This window comes from Manis pentadactyla, chromosome 11, assembly GCF_030020395.1.
Source record: "Manis pentadactyla isolate mManPen7 chromosome 11, mManPen7.hap1, whole genome shotgun sequence".
Classification (NCBI taxonomy): Eukaryota; Metazoa; Chordata; class Mammalia; order Pholidota; family Manidae; genus Manis; species Manis pentadactyla.
Window position 1 is genome coordinate 79,597,356 of NC_080029.1, and position 17,463 is coordinate 79,614,818.

The window sequence follows — 17,463 nt, forward strand, 5'->3', positions numbered from 1 at the left end:
TGCTGAGTGAGTGAGTGCGTGCGTGTGTGTGTGTGCACGCTTGCGCAGTGGGGATAGTAGCACAGGATCTGGTTTTAGTGTTACTAGACCTCAGGATAAGTTAGTTCCTGGTACATCTGGGAGGAAATGGGCAGAGACAAAGTCTGGGTATGTGTCTAAGAGACAGTGACCTAGCAATCAGGAGTCTACATTCATGAGACCTGGATCTGGAAGGTTAAGAATTTTGCGCTCTGGAAGAGTATGAATTTAATGCCAGCACTTAGCATGGTGCCTACTTCTTGGTGCTCAATAAATAGTTGTTGAATGAGTGAATCAATATCCTGATAATCTAAGTAGTGTCTTAGGATATTGAAAGCCATCACTTTGGATTTTAAAGATTGATGAAGATATTCTAGAGGTCAGGGGTCAGTAAGATCAAAAGTCAATGACTTGAAAATCTGAGGGATGAAGAAGCAGGTGTCCTAGAGGTCAGGGTCCTCATGACTCAGGAGGTTAATGTCCAGGGTGCCAGTGCTGGGCCTTGGTTACCTGAGCAGTGAGTGGAAGTAACGAAGAGCAGTGATCAGCATGTCTTGGGAGGGTAGGGACTCCTCGGGAGGGCACGGTGGGGTAATGGTCAGCAGAGCTCGCCCACTCTGGTCCACCCCTCCTGAGGACACAAAATGGCCAGGCTGTCCTGGCTGGGGGCAGGCCTTGGCTACCTACCACCCACCCTGCCTCCCTCTGCAGCCCACCCTGATGGCTTCTCTTCCTTGACCCACTTCCCTTCAACCACTGATGCTCACTGACCAGTCAAGACAAGGAATCCAGATGCCATCAAGTCCCAAGCTATAGCTGTGTCATCAGTGATGGGGACTGGAGGGGCCTCTTCCAGGATGCTGCCCCCTTCTAATTCCTGCAGAGTCTCCAGGGGTGGTGCTGGGGGGTCCAACAGGAACCCTTCTGGACCGGAGAGTCCTGCACAGACAGAGGCAGACCTATGGGCCGGAGGTGAGGATGGTTCTGCCTATTCTGCTCCTAGCTCCTCTTCCAGCCCCCTGCCCTAGGTCCAACCTACACTGGCCCTTGCCCTGCCAGCCTCCGTGTCATCTCACCTGCTGTGCCCACCACGTTGGGTGCCTCCTGCTCTTTCTCTCTGGCCATTTCTTCTAGGCACCCACATGTTTCTGGGGGCCGAGGCTCTTTTTCATCTTCTGGGTTGAGCTCTTCTTTCAGCTCAGACTCTGGTGTCCCCAGGCCTTCATGCTCCTCCTTAACCAGGCTGCATCCTGGAAGTTTGTGCTCATTTGGTGGGGGCAGACTGACAAGAGTTTCCTGGTAGTCAGTCTCTTCTTTGTCCCCCCTCAGTGGGGCACTGTCCCCTCCTCGGATTAGAGCCCCTCTGCCTGCAGCTCGCTTCTTTCTCCTGTTTCCTTTGCCTGTTCTCCGAGGAGTGCCAGGTGGTCCTTCAGTGCCTTGGCCTGCTCCTCCCCTGACCTCTCCTGGCCTCATGGGGCAAGATTCAGAGGATTCCCGCAGTGCCTCTCCTGGGGACTCAGATACGTCCAGGGACGCTGCCTCTGGGAGAGCCTCAGCTCCAGGGGGAGGCCCAGGGGAGGCTCCTGTGCTGGTCCCCTCACCGGGCGGGCGTGCCCCATCCTGGTCTTGAGTGCCCAGACCCTTCTGGTGCATCCAAGCCCGGTGTCTTCGGTGCCGGCCTTTCCCTCCAGCACCTTTTCGGGTGGGTACTGTCCGAGTCCTGGAGACGCCCGAGGAGCCCTCAGCATCCATGGGGCTCCCCCTCACAGGCAGCGTCACCTCCAGCAGCTCCACATATTCGCCCTCAGGTCCTTCAGCAGGGGCGTTGTGCCCATCCCCAGGACTCCGGGTGCCCAGGGCCTCCTCTGCAAGTGGAGGGCTGGGGAGTCCTGGCGGTCCAGACGGCAGTTCTGGGGGCAGCATGCTTGGCTGATGTCCAACCATGAGGCCCTCTTTTTGCACAAATCGTGGGCAGATGAGCTCGGCCCAGGGCAGCCGCTGAATCCCAGAGGGCGCAGACAGTAGACAGGTACTGAGGTGACCTGTTGGCCGGTCCTTATTGATGCCCTGTAGCCACTCAGGTGTGAACAGGTAGGCACAGGCCTCATTGGGCACAGGCAGCTCCTGCACCCGGCCACCCCCTGGAGCCAGGCACTTGAGTGCCAGGCGGGGTGCTTGGGCTGCAGAGGGCACCACTTGCAGGTAGAAGTCTCCTGGGCGCAGCAGCTGCCAGGGCAGGGCTGCTAGCTGCACCACCACCTGCTCATGCAAGCAGAGGGGCCAACCCTCATGGCAGAAGAGGAAACCACTGTACTGGGCCTGGGGAGAGAGGTGGGAGACTGCTCAGGCCTCTGCTGATGAAACCAGAAGGGGGCAGTTAGAATGGGACCACCTAGGCAGGGCTGGCCTTATGCCTGGTGGGTTGTGATTCCAGGGGAGCTGGGAGATATCTTAGGTGTTCATGTGGCAAAGGAAGGGACAGGGACTGGTTAGTTTTCTGGTGTAGACCGCTTCTCTAGGAAGCAAGATCCATGTGTGGGAGGGTGAACTGAGTCATTACAATGACATGGTCAGCAGCTGCCATTCTCTTGGAGGAGTAAGAGACTCTTAAGGGGTCTTTATACCTGTAGAAGTGAAGGATCTCTGTTGAGTCATGTCTGGGGGAACAAGTATCTTGAAAAATTGGAGTGAAGGGGGAAATATCTGGAATTGGGTCTGGGGGGGGTCAAGGTCTTTGGCAGTTGATGTTTCTTAGGGGTCAGTATTTGGAAAAGATGAATTTCTGTGCATGTGTTAGTATCTGAGTGGTCTCTGCTTTCTGGGCTTATCAGTGTCAGGGAGGTAGTATCTCTGCGGCAGGAGAAATTAGTCTGGCTAGTCTCTGGAGTGAGGCAGTGGATCTTTGAGGAGATAGAACAGAGATACATGGACACTCACACAGGCTTCCTGCTGGACCTTGGCAAGCAGGTGCTTGGCAGGCACCAAGAAGTCCAGCGTGTACCTCAGTGCATCCTCCCGATAGGTCCTCTCCACCACCTGGAACACCTGGCCCAACAGTGTGGGGGCTGTTGCCTCAAAGGGTGGGTATAAGGCGGCAAGTGTGCTCTGCACACAGTCCTCCACTGGCTCAGGCTCCTGAGAAAGACAAGACCAGAATGCAGATCCTGAGATCACGCAAGCATGGCTCCTGGCATGGGGCTGGCTGTATGCCCTGGGGGTCACACTGTGAGCACAGGGTGTGCTCACAGAGGGCACTCAGGAAATGCTGGCTGAATGAGCCTGAGAGGGCCCCAGCGGGGCTGTGCTAGTCAGACTGCATGGACCTAGTAGTGCCCTCCATACTTGAGCTTTGAGACCTTGGCTTTTGGAGAATTTGTCATGAATGTCTCTGATCAGAGCTGTCTCTGGTTCTTGTGAATGGGGTTGACTGCATAGGCCATCCTCAGGAGGCAGGTTCCTGGGCCATCAGAAGACTTAACTGATGGTGGAGAGCCCTGGAGGGTGGTTAGTTTTCCTACAGTTACCCTACAGGCCTCTCCACACCTGGAACTCCCGTTTTAAGTGGAGGTGCCACCAACCAGGCACAGTCAGACTGTGGAGGTGGTCATTGGGCAGGAAGGACTGAAGGGGCGTCTTCAGTCTTTCTAGCAACCCACACCCCTCTCCCAGAGTGGCTCTAAAGTAATCACCCTTTCCCAGAGTATGTGGAATTGGGTTACAAGGAATTGGGTTACAAGGAACTGGGTGGGGGCAGCTGAAAAGGAAAAAGTCATAAAAGGAACATGTAGGAAGGGAGGAGGAGGCTTGACGGTTAGTATTTTCTGATTCCAGTAGGACCTCTCTGCCAACCTGCACCTGGAGCCATTAAAGACTCGGCCCAGCTCCCCTGGACTTGCCAATGGGATAGCTTTCTCCAAGCCATAACCTGAACAACCACGCCTTAGGCTATTTCTTTGTAAACTTCTTTCAAGATGGCTCTTAAGTCATTTTATCACATTTCTTTGCAGTAAGTGAGCAAGGGGATGCAATGTTCATCTAGTTCCCTACCACCCCCACCCCCGCCAGCTCTGCCTTTTTGCTCTTGAACACAAGACTGCGTATTTTACTTAGGAACGGTTCCTCTTGCTAGTTGCCTGTCGGACCCGACCCTCTGAGAAACTAGGGCAGCCACTCCAGAGAGGGACATTTAGTGCGTCAGCACAGAGACCCGGCCCAAGGTGTGTGGGCGAGCAGACAGACCCCCCAGTGTTCCCGGGCCCCGGCCAGCGCTGTGAGCGTGGGCGGAGGAGAGGCAGAGAGGGCTGTCCATTCGCAGGCCAGGAGGGGGGAGCTAGCGCTTGAGCTGCGAGGCAGCTGCAACCCATTAGGGGCGGTGAGCTCATGGTTGAGCGTGAGTCTCAGCCACAGGAAACGGCAGCGGCAGGAGGGGAGGAGGGGTCTGGGGTGGGAGGCGCGGGTTGGAGCAGAGAGACCGGGTCTCTAGCCGGCCGGGACCAAAGAGAAGACTAGAGAGGCTGAGTCAGCTCTCCCTGGCTCAGTTCCTCTTTTTTTCGTGCTCCAGCCTCCCTCTCTGGGGGTGCCCTCCTTTGGTAGAGGAGCAGCCGGGGCAATGCTCCTCCCACCCCCCTCCACTCTCTGCAGTGAGCGCCCCCGTCAAGGCCTCTCCCCTTCCTCCATTCTCTGCAGCGAGGCCCCCTAGGCCGTGTCCCCACCCCCATCTCCAGGCCTCCTGCAGCGGGCACTCTCTCTGGCAGTGCTCGCTCTGCAGTGACTCTTCAGAGAGTACTTCTGGAGTGAAAGTTCCCAGGATGAGGGGCCACTCCTGTTGATACGGGCTTCCCTTAACAGTGCCCTCCAGCTTCTTGTGTCCTGAGTCGCTGCCGCCAGAGTCCCCTACTCCCAGCAGGAAGCTCCCGCCTGTGCTCCCTGCCCTCTGCTTACGGGGGTGCTCTGAGACAGTGCTGCTCTTCCCTGCAGCGTGAGTTCCAGGCACTCTCCCTCTCCCCTCACCCGTATGCTCCGGCAGCGTCACGCCCCCTGGCACTATGAGATCCTCCTCCCCACTCTGTCCATTATCCTGAGGCAGCCCCTCTTTTCCCTGAAGGAATTTCCCTCTTTGGCCATGTCCCTGGCCCCAGCCCAGCCACAGCTGGCCGGTCCCCCAGGGCCGGATGGGTGGGCCCGGCTCACCGGGCTGGGGACTGGGATGGAAAATGGTGGTTCCAGACAGGTCAGTTCTCATGACCCAGGCCGGCCCATTGCAGCACACCCGCAGGGATCTCCTGCGGGTAGGGAGCTGGGACCGGGATGGGGGAGGAAGATCCTGCAAAGAAGGGCACGGGTCATGCCAGAGGAGAGCAGGGGAGGTGTGTGGACTATGAGAGAGACCAAAGGGAGGGTGGGGGAGGAAGAAAGAACGGGTGAGGGAATACCCGGGCAGGCAGAGCCAGCCAGTGGGGCCGGCCGACAGATCAAGGCGAAGAAGGGGAGATGGGAGGGAGGAGAGTCCCAGGAGTGCTCAACAGTCCACGGCAGGCAGGGGCCACCGCAGCAGAGGGCCCGCAGCAGGTGGCGCGAAGGCGGAGGGGACACCGGGGCCGCGACGCGGGACTCACCATGGCTCGGCGCGGGGCCGCGTCCAGCGCTCGGGCGGGCGGGGCCGGGAGCGCCGCCGCCTCCCTCCCGCCGCTCACGTCTCGCCGGGTCTGGCTAGGGGGCAGCTCCGGCCGCGGTGGCGGCTCGGCCCGCCCGGGCTCCCAGGCCGCGGGGCCCCGCCAGGGAGGGCTGAGACGGCCGCCCCGCCCCGCCCCGCAGCGCCCGCTTCCGCCCCTCCGCCGGCGCCCCTGCCGGGAGCCCCTCTCCCGCGCGCAGCCTCTCCGCGGCTCCCCCCACTCTCCTAGCCGATCTGCCACCTCTCCCGCAACCCTCCTCTCCGCCGCACCCTCCAGTGGGTAGCCCCGACACTGACCCTCGGACGCCCGCCCCACCGAGGATGCCCCTTTTCCCGCTCCCGCCTCGCTCCGTGCGGCATCAGTTTAGCCTCCGCAAGGGGCTCCAGGGGTTGGGCTTGTGTGATTTCCCTGGGGTCCCCAGCCTAGGACTTGGGGTGGTTTGGCGGCCGGAAGCCTCCTGTCTCTAACTCGCCTGAGAACTTCTTCTCCCCTCGGTTGCCAGTCTTCGGCAGCACCTGGGACTCAGAAGAGACCCCCGCAGGCCCCTGCCGTCCCGAGGGGAGCGGAGGGCGGAAAAGTCAGGGGTCTCCTTCCAGCCTCCAGGGGCTTGTCCGGCCTCCTCTTTCCCCTCCCATCTCCTCCGGCCTCGAGCCTTCGGGTTCCGACAATGGGCGCCTCTGTGAGGCCTGGGAGGGCGGGAGCGCGGGGGAATTAGGGAGCGGCGAAGGCTTGGATTTAGGGGGTGGACGTTGTGGCTGACGGGGGCAGGATCCCGGGATCAGGATCCTCCTGTAGGGGCGTGCGCTTCGGCTGACGTTTTCGAAGTTCTTTCCTCGCTGCCCTTTCGCCTGTGCATCCATCTTTCCCTTTTCGGCTAGCGGAGGAAAGGCACCAGATTCCAGTCAGACCCCAGGATTCGATACAGGATGCCAAACCCTTCCTCTTTGTGGGGTGGCGATAGTTTCCCAGGGCCGCTAGGGCTCATGGCGGCATCTGACGCCGTAGACAAAAGGGGGTGGGCTAGTTTTGAAAGTTGTAGGCTCATCCGTCCTCCACCGCGTTTGGATAGGCAATGAAGCCCTGGCGAGGGTCTCCCACGAGGGCTGGGGAAGGCGTAGGCATCATAGAATGATGCTTTGTCCCTCCTCAGAGTCGGGAAGCTCTGCAGCTGCTGGTGGGGAGGGGATGGTGCTTCCAAACGGTGGGCGTTTGAGATGAGATCGCAAAGCCAAAGAGTCCCCAGAGAGGGGCCTGAAGGCATGCGCCACTTAGGCTGGTGGGTGACGTTTGGAAAACCTGCCATTGCGTGCAGCTCCTATGAGGCCTGGGGCTGGAGCCTCTGGGCACTCATCGGAACTGAGGTAGGGGGTGGGGTCGTCACTGGGTGTTGGGATCTCCTCTCACCTCTTCGGAAGGCTAAACTCAACCCTTTCTTCACTTCTCTGGGTCTGGAAAAGAGGAGAGATAAAATACTCGTTTTTCTTGGAGGCAAGAAGATCCCCCTGATCCACAGCGTTAAAAAATAATCGAGGGCAGAGACCCTAGTGACCATCTTCCCAGTTCCCAGCACAGGTAGAGACAGGGAGCTGGAGCTCCTGTCCATCAATGGGTTATGGGCCCTCAAGTCACCAAGATTCTCCACCTAATGATTAGTTCTCCCGGAACTGGGAGAGAGAGATTTTGCTACCCCCTGGCGTCCACCTGGTAAATGCTGTCCAGTTGCTGGCTGGCTACAGAGGGAAGCGCTTAGGAAACCTTTCTTAGAGGATGTTATTAACCTTATTCACTTGTTTCAAATCCCAACCATTCCCAATGTTGAGAGCAAGTCTGAACAGTCCTTTGCTTTGTCTTACATTCCTTATACTGAAGCAAATTGGGGAACAGTCGGTAGAATCCAAGGTTCCCACAATCAGGAAGTGGAATATAAACTAAGTTGGCTATGGAAACCCATGAACTTCTGGAAAAAGGAGTGGATCATTTTATTTTTCCCCAAGGAAAAAGGTAAGCCACTGAATGTTTTTGAGCCTGTAGGGCAAGGGAGTTTGGATGCAGGATCTGGGATCCAGTTGCCCTTTCCAGGAGTTGTTTTAATGTGTGCTAAATTAGAAGGATTTATTTTATTAAGTATGATGACACATCTGCTTTAACGGTTAAATACCACTTTCTCTAAGAAAGCAGGCTGTTACCTAAGTGTGTGTATGTGTATGGTATGTATGAGTCCGTACACCAAAATGCGTTGATGTCTATGTTTTGGAGAGATGTGAAGGGGAAAGATTATAATGGAGGAATTAGAGGCTGGGAATAGCCAGGTTTAGAAACACTCTTTTGTATTCACAAACAGTTTTCACCATATTTCACCAATTTCAGATTCTTTGAAGTTTATCAAACTCTCAATTACATATGAAATTCTGGCTTATTGAGGTTAAATAACTTGCTGTAAACTACAGTCAGTCGAGAAGTCAGGATTTGGACCCAAGCAGTCTGATTCCAGAGACTTTGCTCTCAACCACTAAGTTACAGGGTTTCAACTGAGTTGTCATGAGTCCATAAAAGAAGCACTTGGAGCACTGTCACCTTTCCCACCACCTTACCATTATGTTAAAAGATGTTAACCTTATTTCTGTAGTATTTCCCTAAAGATGTTACATATGTCCCTGTGGGTCAGAGAATAACACTCCCCTTTTTTTTCTAAACTGTTTTAGGAAAGTAATAGTTAAAATAATGCCCAAGAAATTTCCAATATGGTCCATATAGGGGCATATTGTTATGCAAACATGAGAGAAGGTGGAAGAAACACCTGTACCAGTCATGTTTTCTTGGCTTTTGTGCCCCAAATGATGCAACTTTCCTTCTGCATGGTGTTGGGGCTTTAGGCTACTCACTATGTGTCCACTTGGAGAGTAACAGTGACTATGGCTCTGCCTCAAGGTAAAAGGGAATTAATAAAGGACCACAAAGGGGAATTTTAGGGGCAGGTAGGGACAGGCTTGAGAGAACATGTTCATATTATCTATGCCTTCCAAGGAAACTAGGGGTGAAAACTTAGCTATTTTAGGGTAAGCAGTCTGTGTAGTATATATATGTTAATTCTAGTTTTTGCTCAGTTTCCCCTTAGCTTTTTCTTTTTGCAATATTCCTTTAAAAATTTATAACTTATCTCCTTTGAACCAGGTGCCACCAAAGTCCACAATACCATGTTCCCTGTGCCAGTGCATTAGTTTCTATACTTGTCTACATGCTCTTCTCTTACTTCCTGGAAAGCCATTCTCCACACCCTCACCAGACTGATCTTCTAAAACCCCAGTCAGATCACATCACCCCTTCTGATGGCTTCTATTTGCATCATGACTGCTTTTTTGCCTATCTCTCATCCCTTAACACTCCTCTGATGCAGGAAACCACTAGTGACCCTCCAGCCATAGTGGCTTTCTTTCAGTTCTTCAAACATATCTTGCTTATCCCTAATTTGGGACTTCTTGCTCTCTCTTCCTTCTGCCTGGAGGCTCCTTTTACAGTTCTGTCAGCTGGTTCTCATCCTTTGGGTCATAACTAAAGTGTTGCATACTTAAATATCTTCCCTGCCAACCTAGTCTAAAGTGGTCTCTCACCTGTTGTCCCTCCTAGTAATGCTATTTTGTTTTGTTTACTTCGATTATGTGTTTATTTACTTCCTGCCTCTCATAATAGGCCCACCTCCACCACCACATATCATTTAAAAATAAGCTCCATGAAGTAACTATTTTGTCAATTTTGTCACTACAGTGTCTTAGATTGTGTCTGACTAAGTCCAAGAAGGTCACAAGTCCAGGTGAAGACTCTGAGGGGAGCAGAAAGCCACACAGAACAGGAATGGTGGTGGGAGCAAGCGAGAGGCAAAACCCAGGAGGGAGTGGGAGGCCAGAGCCTGGGGTCCATGGCTTAGTTTTCCTTTCTTCCTGGACTTAGCCCTCACAAGTTCTTTGTAAGTTGATATTTGCAAGTGGAAAATACACAGGACAGAATTAAAAGCAAATGTGGAGTGCAGCCACTATGGAGATTCCTCCAAAAATTAAAAATAGAAATACCATATGATCCAGCAATCCCACTTCTAGAAATACACCCAAAGGAAACAAAAACACTCAGTTGAAAAGATATCCATACCCCTATGTTCATAGCAACAAGATATAGAAGCAGCTTAAGTGTCCATTGATGGATGAGTGGATAAAGAAATTGTGGTATATACAAACAATGGAATGTTACTCAGCCATAAAAAGAAAGAAATTGCCATTTGTAATAACATGGCTGGACCTTGGGGATATTATGCTAAATAAAATAAGTCAGGCAAAGAAAGACAAATACCATGTGATCTCACGTATGTATGTAATCTAAAAACCCAAAACAAAAAAACCTGAGTGCCTAGATACAAAGAACCTATAGCTGGTTGCCAGAGACAGTGGGCAGGCAAAATAGGTGACAGGGGTCAAAAGGTACAAACTTCCAGTTATAAAGTAAATAAATTCTGTGGATGTAATATAACAGCATGGTGACTATAGTTGTTGTATTACATGTTTGAAACTTGCTGAGAGTAGATCTTAAAAGTTCTATCATAATAAAAATACATATTTAACTGTGTAGTGACATGTTAATGAGACTTATCGTGGTGATCATTTTGCAATATATACAAATATAGAATCATTCTGTACACCAGAAAATAATACTACCTGTCAGTTATACCTCAGTTTTTAAAAAGGGCAAATGTGGAATGTCTTCTGGGTCAGATGTATGTTCACTGGACTAGAAGAGTCTGGAGGGAGCATGGCTTGGAGAGGGTATTCTGGAAAGGCTCCAAATTCACTTACGGACTTTTTTGCTAGGCAAAACCAGACTCTTTTATAAAGTTGTAACCCATTTGGAAATACAGTTTTATGTTCTGTTTTCTTCATGTAGTGTTGCCCATACACATTTCCTTGCGTCGATATAATTTTTGCTCATTTTCCTTCAGTTGAAATGATAACTGGACAGTTAAGTTAAAATACTGAGTGGCTGCCCATCATTTGTTTAGTCACTCTCAATTTTGGGGAATTTGTGTTATTTCTAACATTTCTCTGTTACACAAAGAAAAGTATAAACAGATTTGCACACATTTACTCCTCCTCATTTTGAGTTACTTCCACTTAGCCTATTTTCCAAGTGGAATTATTGGATCAAACAGTAGGAGCCATTTTATAGCTCTTGTTATTGTCTGATGAGGCAGTATTTGGAGGGCAAGGGTCGTGAAACCCTCTTAAAATATTTAAAAGGTTGAGTATAAAGAGGAATTGGGATTTATTATGAAGAGACTGGGCATCAGTGAATTGCGGCAGGGACAGAGATGTAGATTAGGTTCTATATAGGGGCATTTTTCATACTTAGGGCTGCTGGAAAATTGCACTATCTGTCTCCAGAGGTAGTAGATTTCCCCCACTCTGGAAATTTTTTAACATAATGAGAGAGTTTTAAAGAATTTATTTTATAAACTTTCCAGATTTGTGATGTGTTTATTTTCCTAGCTCCATTCCTTTGCTCTGAAAATGAGTTTCTGTTAAACATTTATTAAGACCTAACATACACCAGGTGTACCTAGGAGTGGCCTGAGCTTCACTGGCAGACTCGAGCAGAGTCTCCTGGTGCAGATGATCTGGAAATCACAACAGTATGAAGTTCTACCTCCACCCCCACCCCCACCACCCCAGTCTTTAGAACTGCTAAGCAGGTGGCTACAAATTTGTCTCTAGTTCTTTGATATCTCCTTTTCTGTGTTCATGTGTACTCCAGGTCTCTGCCCATATCTGACCTATTCTGAAGACCCCTTATTACAAAACTTCTGTCTGTATACTTTGCCATGCTTCCAAATGCTCCCAAACCAAATCCAGAACCTAAGTGATTGATTCCAAGTAATTTTTACATTGTCTTGCTTTTTATTTCTGCCAAAGGATGTTTGTACTTAAAATGAGGAGTTTTGGTCTCCAAAGAATCTATAATTGGTGGAATATAGCACTCCTCACTCCACTAATATAACTTCACCTCCCACCGTGAACATATGTGTGTTTACACACACACACACACACACACTCTCTCTCTCTCTCTCTCTCTCTCTCTCACTTCCAGGCAAGCAGCCTGATTTATTGAAGTAACCAGTTGCTTAACAATCTGTTGTTTTTTAGTTTTGTTTTAAAGCCACCTTAGTAAAATGTAGTCCCAAAACTCCAAGTTTGGCCAAGGAAGAAAAGCCTCTATTGAGGATGGAAATTCAACCATAGTCTGAGTTTTACTGTTTTCTTCATGTATATTTTGCTGAGTTCCTTTGTTACTGCCTCACTGGCCTCAGGGAAGCCCTGCTGGCCTCAGTTCCTCCAGAGTGCCAGTCAGCAAATCCACCTGGAGTCACGCTGCAGAGGAAGGAGGGCACTGAGAAGAGATGCATTCCAGGTTTTCTGGGACCACCAAAACCAGCTGTATGCCTTAAACCTGAGCCTGGGCTACTGAATCACCAGCGGTGCTTTCCCTTGCAAAGGCTCAGTGAAACCAACAAATGTGCGAGCACCAGGAAATACAGTCACCAAAGCTAACTGTGCGCCGTGTAGATGGAAACAGCACAGAAAATGGACTGGTCTGGCAGTGTCAATATGAATTTTTTAAATAACCTTTTTTTGTACTCAGAAAAGAATATTCAGATGGCTGCTTTGCTTTTTAAATTGTATGTTCCCTATATTAAAGATGCAAATCAGAAGCCCACTTCTTCCTTAAGCTTTTATGTTTAAATTACAAACAACTGCACTTTAATAATCACTTTAAAGGGTTGTATTTGATGACTATTTGGTACCAGTTATAAATGTAGTTTAATAAGGCTCCTTTAAACATTTAAAAATATTTTTTATAAATTTATAAAAGTAATTTGGTCATCTGACCTAACCAACAAGACATTCCTAAATACCTAAAAAACTCTTACAAATGTAACACTTTATAAATATATTGATTCAATTCTTCAGTTTTCTTCAATGTTCCAAAGCTAATTTCAAAGGAAAATTCTATTTCAAATCACATGTCTAAACCAATTACACATTTTAAATTAGGATTGCAAAGCCAATTTGTTACTGTAAAAGACTAAATCCTCTTATACACTGCAAATACCTAAAATACCAAATATGCACGAATTCCAGAATACAAACATATTTATGTTATATGTTTGATTCTTTTAAATATTTCTATCCTTAATTAAAAAATTTCTGGATATTAAAACAAACTTACCCACTAAGAAATAATTGTCATCCTAAATGGCTTGGGAGTCCCCTCCCAGGTGATTTTTTGGAAACACTGAGAAGTGGCGCAGCAGAGATTTTTGTCCCAAGGCTCTCAGGCAGCTCTTTCTAGCCCCCAGTGGTCCCACTGAGACCTGTATTATGGTTGCTGTGTTGTTCCTCTCTGAATGGACCAGTTTCAGAGCCCAAGCCCCTAGATTCAAGTTACACTCTAATTCTTCAACCTACGCACAGAAGTCAGAAACTCCTACCCAGGTTGCTACACCACTTGTTTGGATACAATTAATCTCTTTAAGGATTTATTTTATTCTGATTTCTTTCCACACTCTTTCTAGCTTCTGGGCCCACAGTTCTTATAGATATTGAATGGTTGAATTTCTCCTCATCTTACTTCACTCTGATTACAGACCTAATATTTTGCCAGAGACATATAACAGGAAGATTAGCATTAAACAGAGAATGGGCTTTGGGCTAGGGTGAATGAAACCCCAGGGAAAGTGGGAGAAAAATATTTCAGAATCCACTTGCTTCAACATACTCTTCCATCAATCTTTGATAGCATTTCAAAGACACTACTTTTATTTACTTGTTAAGCTAGATAATGAATCCTTGGTTGCAACGACTTAGGTGTGTTTGTCTAACTCCAAATCACAGCCCCCAACAAAGCCAAAATGTGTGTTGGACACACTAGGAACCCAGTGGTATCTGGAAAAAAGAAAACCCAAGAACTTTGTGCCCTCTTAAGGCAATACCTGGTATAGACAGGGAGTTACTGAAGAAGCCAACAAACTGAAAAGGATGAGTTGACACAGGAGCCTCTTAGGTTAGGACCTTGAATGATTGGGTGTGTAGTTTCTATTAACCAAGACAGAGACTGGGAGGAGGGGAAAGTTTGGGAGCCAGGAAGGTCAGGAACTCTCTTCTGAGTGTGTCCTTAAGATGCCTGCAGGACACTGAGTCACAGTAGTTGGATGAATATATGTGTCTGAAACATGGGAGATAGGGCAGGAGATAATGCTTATAGTAGCAGGTAAGTGGCAGTTAAAGCCATGGAAGTGTATCAGGTCACTTGAGGGAGTGCATGGGAGAAGAAAAGAGCTGAGAATAGGACCCTGAGAAACACCATCATTTACAGTGCAGACAAAGGAAGTGGAGTCTGTTCACGACCCTGGGAGGAGCCAGAGGGGAAGAAGAATGCTGTTCTCTCACTTCCAGCATGTCTTCCTTGGCCAGAGCGTTGGCCAAGGCAGTGATAGTGCCGGGCAGAGCTGGGCATGGAGGGCCGTAGGGACGCTGTGGGGAACGCTCTGCTCTGTGGGATGGTGGGGGTCTGGTGGGCATCAGGGGGAGCTGCTTTAGATCTCTCTCTGGAAAGAAGGGAAGGGGGCTGGGAGTCGGAATTTTTGGAGTCTTTGCTTTCTCTGCCACCTCATGTTTCACCAAACATCCTGTCCTTATTCCAAGCCTTAGTCTGTGTAGAAAAACTTCCTAGATATGGGAAAGGAGGTGTGTGGAAGAGGAAGAGTCTGTAGAGAGAAGGAGAGGTGCTGCCTTACTGTTCAGCAGTCACATGAGCATATGTGTTTCCATGTACTTCGTTCTTACACGTACCCATGTGTGAGACCATGTCCCCGTATGTATATATATATGTGGATGTGTATGTCTTATGTTGGTACTTACGTATGCATAATGTGTATGTTTTTCTATCAAGTACAGAAATTGAGAGGAAGCATTGAGGAACTTTTACACCAAGTTGATGGATGATTAATGTTAATTGAATCTAATAATGAAAAATTTGGCCTTGTGTTTCTATATCTATTTCATTTTTCTAACAATTCATTTTATTATATTTTGTGGAAGTTTTAGTCTGTGGCAGATCGCACATAAAACTGCTCCTCCACCACAGTGAGAGAAGCACTAATTAGGACCAGGTCAGGATTCTTGAAAGGTCCTGATTCTGAAATTCCTAAAGGAGGGAAACTCACTTCAGGAGTCTGAGCTTCTTCCTCTGGGTCATATCAATGAGGTATAAGGTCAGGTCTTCAGCACAAACAAGGGGGTCAGGCTACAGATCTGACTGGCAACCTGGGGCACAGCCTGCTCATCCCCCTTCCTCCCCTGCGTGTGAGATGGGACCACCAGGCCATTATCATGGGGTGGGAGAGAGTCCCACCTGTGCCTCAAACCCCAGCCTGTTCAGAATGCTGCCCTCCATCCTGCCTACAGAGCGGGGAAAGCTGAGGACTCACAGAGATAAGGAGGTCTCCAAACCTCCATATGTTCCCCAGTAACAGTAACATACACTCAAGAAGAGCAGAGTCTTACTGCAGCCAAATCAGACATGCTCCTTTGCCCAACATAGGGAACCCAGGGCAGATACTTCTCCCCTCCATCCTTAGATAATATGATCTCACCTGCCTGGATCCTACTGAACTGGCCAACCACAGCCTCTCCTAGGCCCTGGCCTATGTTTGCATTTGTAATTTTCTATCCTTTTTCTTTATGAGGGTTTCCAAAATCATATATGTCTTAGACTCCATAAAACCTGGATCTACCCTTACCTAGATCCTTGGTGCTTGACCCTAGAAGAGCCACATGGTATCACACAGAAAGCAAGGTAAACAGCCGTGAAGGGCTATAGAAAATGACTCTATTCCCTTATCATTTGGAGCCTCCATAAAACCTCCTAAGGAATTAAGAGTATGTGAAGTTAGGGATGTGGGAGGGAAAAGGTATTTGCAAAGAGGGTAAGGATTAGCAAAGAACTCCAGGGAGGAAACATAGCAGCAGTGTAGGGAGTCTGCAGAGCCTGGGCTGGGAGTGGAGGCCACCTGTCCTTGGACATTACCCAAGCGCCTGGAACCAGCTGGTAGCAGCTGCAACCAGGTCATTCTTCCACTGGGAAGGCTCAGAGGCCACCATGTGAGGAGCTGCCAGGTGCTCTCTTTGTACCTGCAGTCTGGATACCTCCCCGAGGTGAGCTCACACGTGGTCAGGGACACAAGCCCTTGGCTCTGGTGGCAGTTTTCATGGCCACTCTTGCAAGCAATGATTGGGTTCTGACAGGCTTTGGCCACACCAGGGGAGGATTCGTGCAGGAAGGTGTTGAGGTCTTTGCAGCATCTGGGGTCCTTGTTGATGTTGCCCACTCTGTTACATCCCTGGGGACTGCATGTGCTGGGTTTCAGACCACTGAGCTGAGGTCATGGTGCTGGGCTTGGCCCTGAACAGGACCTTGGCCACCCATGTCCTCAGCAGGGGGTGGAGACCTGCTCTAGCTGCTGCCATCACTCTCGGGGAGAGTGGGTCACTGGGAGGGCATCTGCTAGTCTTACTAAGACTTTCATGCCTTATGTCAATTACTGCAGGGCTCCTACAGCCTCAGGTATTTAAAAATGCCACTGGCATTTTATTATTCATTCTCAGTGGATAATGTGCCTTTTTATTCCCCCAATAAATACTTAAATTGTTCATCCCTCATAAGAATTTATGAGGTGAGTTGATTACCTTTTTTTATACATGAGCAAACCGAGACTCAGAAAAGTTAAGGAAACTGCCCATCAACACACTGGAGTGGCAAATACAGGATTTTAATCAACGTCTCTTGGCTTCCAAAGCCCCTAGTCTTTCCACACGCCCATGTTTCTTGTTTGAAACTTTGAGAAGTCAGACCACAAAGGGCAACTATTCTAGGAAGAAAATGGGCCCAGGCTGCATACCTCATTCTTCCAGGCTAGCTCAGGCATTCTTGGAAGGATCAGTATTAAAGTTGTGGAGTCAGGCCAATTCCTTTCTGTTCTGCAGCCTAGTTTCTCACCGAAGCTAGAAAAATAGTCACTCCCAGTAAGGGGATCATTGCTGCAGCTGGCCAAGCAGCACGGTGAGTTGGGTTCTTCCCACGGCTGGGACATCCTGCCCTGTCAGGGAAAGTCTTGAAATGACAGAGGTCAAGAGCTGGAGGAGTCCTTGGAGATCCTCTCGATCAACTCTCTATCACTGTAGATGAAGGCGCTGGAGTTCCTGAAAGGGCAAGTGCCCCTCCCGAGGCCACCAAGTGAGTGGCAGAGCCAGGGCCAGGAGCCTCCTGACTGTCAACCCATCCCTTTGGGTTAGTGCCAGGCTGAAAAGGGAAGGAGGCAGAGCATAGTGAGTGTGCCTCTGCTTGTGGATTTAGGTGGTGCATGAATGTGGCCTTCGATGATTCTCTTCAAATCCTTCTGATAACGTGTGGGAGAAAGTCTCCTGTTAGAGCAAGAAGAAAAATTTTTTGGTTCTGCCCCCTTTCACTAGAGACAACAGACCTCAGCCTGAGTCTTCAGCTGAAAACAGTATCTGGATAGAATTTTTAAGAATTGGGTGACACTCATTAAATTTATTTTTACTTCTGTTTAGTAACTGACACTAGTATTCTTTGAGATGAGGTGTTGCACAGTTTCATTTTCAAAGAATTATTTGGACTAAATGAGTACGCATATATATGTAGTAAGTCATAACAT

The 17,463-nt window shown here is 49.2% G+C and overlaps 1 protein-coding gene across 6 annotated transcripts in view; it reads right to left on the minus strand.

The window, feature by feature from the left end:
* Window positions 1-6,333, minus strand: part of ARHGEF40 (Rho guanine nucleotide exchange factor 40) — an 18,506-nt gene extending 12,173 nt beyond the window's left edge. For 5 of the 6 annotated variants that reach the window (XM_057488617.1, XM_036880634.2, XM_036880632.2 and 2 more), the window contains exons 1-5: window positions 5,987-6,333; window positions 2,956-3,153; window positions 1,095-2,337; window positions 790-957; window positions 529-649 (exon numbers count right to left, since the gene is read on the minus strand). In XM_057488617.1, the coding sequence (XP_057344600.1) occupies window positions 529-649; window positions 790-957; window positions 1,095-2,337; window positions 2,956-3,153; window positions 5,987-6,049 (1,793 nt within the window). In that variant the 5' untranslated portion in view covers window positions 6,050-6,333. The other variant, XM_057488616.1, reaches the window with a different exon arrangement.
* Window positions 6,334-17,463: the final 11,130 nt, after the last annotated feature.